At 42.7% G+C, this 4753-nt stretch overlaps 1 protein-coding gene across 1 annotated transcript; it reads left to right on the top strand.

Annotated features, from left to right (window-relative positions):
- Positions 1-1738: 1738 nt before the first annotated feature.
- Positions 1739-4379, top strand: BZR1 (Brassinosteroid signaling positive regulator (BZR1) family protein). The gene is made up of 2 exons (XM_010256637.3): positions 1739-2192; positions 3141-4379. Exons 1-2 carry the CDS (start codon positions 1971-1973, stop codon positions 3867-3869), a joined length of 951 nt encoding a protein of 316 aa, XP_010254939.1. The 5' UTR covers positions 1739-1970; the 3' UTR covers positions 3870-4379.
- The last annotated feature ends 374 nt before the right edge of the window (positions 4380-4753 follow it).

Raw genomic sequence — 4753 nt, 5'->3', positions numbered from 1 at the left:
TTTATTCATGTGAATTAGACCCAGTAGAAAAACGGGGAGTCCCAAATTGCCCTAAATCCGTACAAACAAGGGATGAAGAGAATCGATGGCTGAGCCAAGCCGTGCGATTCTTCTTCTGTTGCTTTTGGGGGATGGAGGGGACCACGGGCACGTGCTGTGGGCGTTGCTGCAATCGACACGTCAAAGAGGTGTTGTTCCCGAGCAGGTTTTTTGGGGGAGTGTGTCGAGTGTTTCACTGATTCACTCTTTGTTTATTGACACCCACTAGGTTTCTGTGTCGCACGTGTGGAGCCGACTGACTCTCTGCACCAAAAAAAAAAGAAAAGTACCCGAAAATATCACAAGGTTTGATAGGCCAGGCGACGCAAGGTTTGTGGGCTCCACCATCTGAGCTCGTTGTTTGTCCATATCTCTACCCGTTCAAACTGAACAAAACCTCTGTGTCCCACAGTACCAAGTGGCCCTCTTTCTATTCTATCATTATTGCCTCACCTTTCAAAGGAAAAGTTCGCAGAAAGGCCCCGCTCTTGCTCCATCTCGCCCTAGTTTATGTCAACGTCCGACGGTTCAGATGATCTTCCTCTCCGAACCTAGCGTTTTATCCTATCTTAGGTTTACACAGCATCGGTTCACCTTATTTATATCCATCGGCAAACGACTCGGCTTCATAGTTGGCAATATACGGTTGAGCTTTTTTACTTTTGTTGCAATCTGCAATCATACCATGTTTTCCTTATAATCCCATTCCCATCCTATTATTATTTTAATCAACAATTAAAAGTACAAAGTTTAATAAGAAAATTATATAATCATAAATCGATGATAATGTTCGGTTTGAATTGACCAATATACCCTCGTCCGCATTAACCGCTGGTTCCTAGGCGTCATTCCACAATGTTTCAGGTAACGAAAATCTAGAACGCTGAATCCCCTTGGTGAGTCTAATCTGACGCTCCGAATTAGTTTGTAATCTGATTGTTTTTTGTTATCGAAACTCGTGTTAGCGATTAGCGAAGCCATATAAAGATAACAAGTACCGGGACAATTTGGTAATTTGGGATGCCAAGGTCTCTAGTCCGGAGGCCTGAGTCCTGACTCCTAAAGATTCATTTTTTCAGTACTGACTGAGGTCATGTATTCACTATTCACTCATCTGGGGCCTGGTGCCTCCATGGTCTCACTCATTCTGGCATTGATGCTCCTTAACACTACACGTGGCAAGCATGTTAGCCACTTAGATTGTCATTTATTCGTCGATGCCAAGGTCATGAGTGCCACGAAAAAAATTATTTTACACGTGTCGAACATCCTGACTGTCCAATATACGTTAAAACGTACGTTTCAAATGATTTTCCATAATTTACCATTGACCACAAATAGGCAATATTCGAGTACGGATTTATTGACGGTCGTGATTGGCTGAGGTAGAATCTCTAGGGGTATTTTCGTAATGAAAAACTCACAGGTGTCGTAATTTTAACCCTAATGAACCTAGAGAAGTAGAGATATTCCTTTACCAAAATTTACGGTAATGATAATAATTGAATTGTTTTTCTGATCATCAATGATGATGAAAATTTGCAATTCACGAAACCCCAATGGAGGGGTCCCACGTTAAGGAGAGATGGTCCCATTAGAAAAAAAAAAAGAGGAGTAAGTGGAAATGAAGTTCCGAAATTACCCTTTTGCCTTCTAGAAAGCATAGGGAAGAAGTGGTGACGGTGAGGATGGGAGGAGAATACAAGTGGGTATTTTCTCTTACTGCTGCAATTATTAATTGTAAAGAAAGCGTATTCCTCGTGACTTATCTCTTTTTTCTAAAGAGATGAAATAATAGAAGAAGGAGAAAGAGGACATAAGAGGAGGCGAGGTTCTCCTGCTTGTGCGCGTGTCCTGTGTGGGTGCGAGGGAGAGAGCGGTTGTGAGTAGGATTTTCTCAGGGGTTGGAGGTAGTAGTAGTGGTCGGAAAGATGACGACTAGATCGTCGGGAAGGCTGCCGACGTGGAAGGAGAGAGAGAACAACAAGAGGAGGGAAAGGAGGAGGAGAGCGATCGCGGCTAAGATATATTCCGGCCTGAGGGCCTATGGGAATTACAAGCTTCCCAAGCACTGCGATAACAACGAAGTCCTAAAAGCTCTCTGCGCAGAAGCTGGTTGGATCGTCGAAGAAGATGGAACCACTTATCGCAAGGTTGTATTTCCATTTTTTTTTTAAATTTTTTTCTTCTTATTTTTCTATGTTTCTTTTTATTTTTTTGGGGATTGGTTTCTATTGATTTGTTTGCAGCTGATGGGCTCGCTCATATTTCTGTTCTCGTTGCTTTTGAGATCTAAAGGATCTAGGCCGTCAGGGGTTGTTAATGTGTTCTCCGAGGTCTTTGTTTGTTCTTCTTAAGACATGTATTTATCCTTTTTTTTTTCAATTTAGCTATGAAAATGGGGTTGCTTTGATCTTGATTTCTACGCTCATGTATTTTTCTTGCTTTCTCTGTCTTTTTTCTAGGATATCAGTGGTACTAATGTGGGTTTTGGTCCTTTTCCTCTTTTTTTTGGGTGAATGAGCTGCATCTAGCTATGACGGATGCATTTCTTTTCTGATGCCGAGGTATTTGTATAGATTTGTTGAAATGGAACACCTTTTTGATGTTTTTGTCCACTATTCTCTTTTCTAAATTAGGATTCCCTTTAAAAATCACTTCTGCTAAATGGGTTATTTGTTTTAAGGGTTTGTGTTTGTTTTTTTATTAATTGGTTTGTGTTTAATTAAGTCGTAGAAATCATCATATTACCGATTATAGATGTCTGGAAAACATTTTATGGGTTTTCTATGTAAAATACTATAATCCCATTTTGGTTGTTGATGATTTCCTCTTCTGGTTTCTTTCAATTTCTCCTTCTGGCATGCATGAGATTCACTGACAAGTTTTGTAATTGTCTTGATTTAGTACTTATGAAAACACTTATGGTCTCATGAAAATCTAAACTTTTACGGGTAATGAGTTTCAGAAAGAAAGGAAAACCTTCTGTAAAAAAAATTGCAGCTTTATCAATTTAGATCCTCAAAACTCCCTCCAATGTAACAACATTGCCTCTTTTAGTTTTCTTCCACCTAACCTCTACGTTGTTGTCTCTTGCGCAGGGATGCAAGCCTCCGCCGAGTGATGCAGCTGCAGGCACTTCAACTAACATCAGTCCATGCTCATCCTATCAACCCAGTCCAGCATCCTCCTCATTCCCGAGCCCTGTTCCTTCCTACCATGCCAGTCCCACTTCCTCCTCCTTCCCGAGCCCATCGAGAATGGATGCCAACCCATCTTCCTACATTCTGCCCTTCCTCCGCAACCTGGCTGCCATTCCCTCATCTCTCCCCCCACTCCGAATCTCTAACAGTGCTCCTGTCACTCCTCCTCTGTCTTCTCCAACTTCAAGAGCTCCTAAACTGAACCCTGACTGGGAATCTCTTTCCAACGGCTCCTTGGGCTCTTTCCGTCGCCCATTTTTTGCTGCCTCTGCTCCTGCAAGCCCTACTCGCCGTCACCATCAGCCACCTGCCACCATACCCGAGTGTGATGAGTCTGATGCCTCCACAGTTGATTCTGGTCGATGGGTCAGTTTTCAAACAGTTGGTCCTGTCGCTTCTCCATCTTCGCCTACATTTAACCTTGTGAAGTCTGTGACCGAGCAAAACTCTAGCAAGGATGCTGTTGTAGGTCCCGGAGGGATGAGCTGGGGAGCAGCAGACAGGGGACGGGCAGCAGAGTTTGAGTTCGAAAGTGAAAGGGTGAAACCTTGGGAGGGAGAGAGGATTCACGAAATAGGAGTGGATGATCTAGAACTCACGCTTGGGAGTGGAAAAACTCGGAGTTAAGCAACTCAGTGGGGGATACTGAAGATGTTAAAAAGGAAAAGAAGAGCTTGTTCCCATTGGTAGCCATTTTCACCACCCAATGCAATTGGATGTTGGTTTCATTCGGCCAGGTGTTGGCAAGCGGCGTGGTGGTTTTTATGCTTTGGTGCCCAAATGCATCTTGTTCTCACTCACTGTGTTCTGGGCCAAATCACAATGCCAGCGCCAGAACCCAGATTCATGGCCTATTGGAGGATAATCAACAGTCCTGGTTACCGAGCAGATGGACTCCATCTCTGTGTCAGGTCGATGTTTCAGGGAAGTGCTGACGGCTTTCTCAATGGCAAGGAACAAGGGGAGTGAGGTGGGATGCTAGAGCTTCATTTTCTTCTATTCTTCATAGGTTTCTTGTGTTCTTCTCTTCCTTTGAACTAGAAGTGATCAGACGATCCAACTAGGTTGAAAGCTTAAATGTAGAAATGAACTATTTTACTTCAAAAAGTTATAGAGTTGCTACTTCTTTTGTTTCTACTCTCTTTGCGTAACGACTCAAATCTGTAGGAATACAATCTCAGTCGCTTTTTGAGTTATTTCCTTTCTATCCACAAAGAAACACAGTCTTTGCGTTGAAAGCGAGGACTTCTTGTTTTGTTTGCTTTCTGGACGCTGGACAACGCAGTTGGAGAAAAGAAACATAACACTAGTTTGATAAAAGGGATGTGTTCATGTGTTGTGGTTTCACGGCAGTTTTCCATTTCCCCATTGCGCCTCAAATAAACCCAGAAAACACAGTCAGAAGCCTTTATGGAAGGTTGAGAGACGTTGATGATAGACGTATTTCCCCCCTGCAACCGTTGATTTACATTTGTACTTGTAGAGAAAAAAATAAATAAACAGAGTCCTTA

The sequence above is a fragment of the Nelumbo nucifera genome, chromosome 5 (assembly GCF_055504915.1).
Source record: "Nelumbo nucifera cultivar China Antique chromosome 5, China Antique-T2T, whole genome shotgun sequence".
In the NCBI taxonomy this organism is placed as follows: Eukaryota; Viridiplantae; Streptophyta; class Magnoliopsida; order Proteales; family Nelumbonaceae; genus Nelumbo; species Nelumbo nucifera.
Note: the sequence above shows the minus strand (reverse complement) of the source record. Positions and strands in the feature narration are given on the sequence as shown.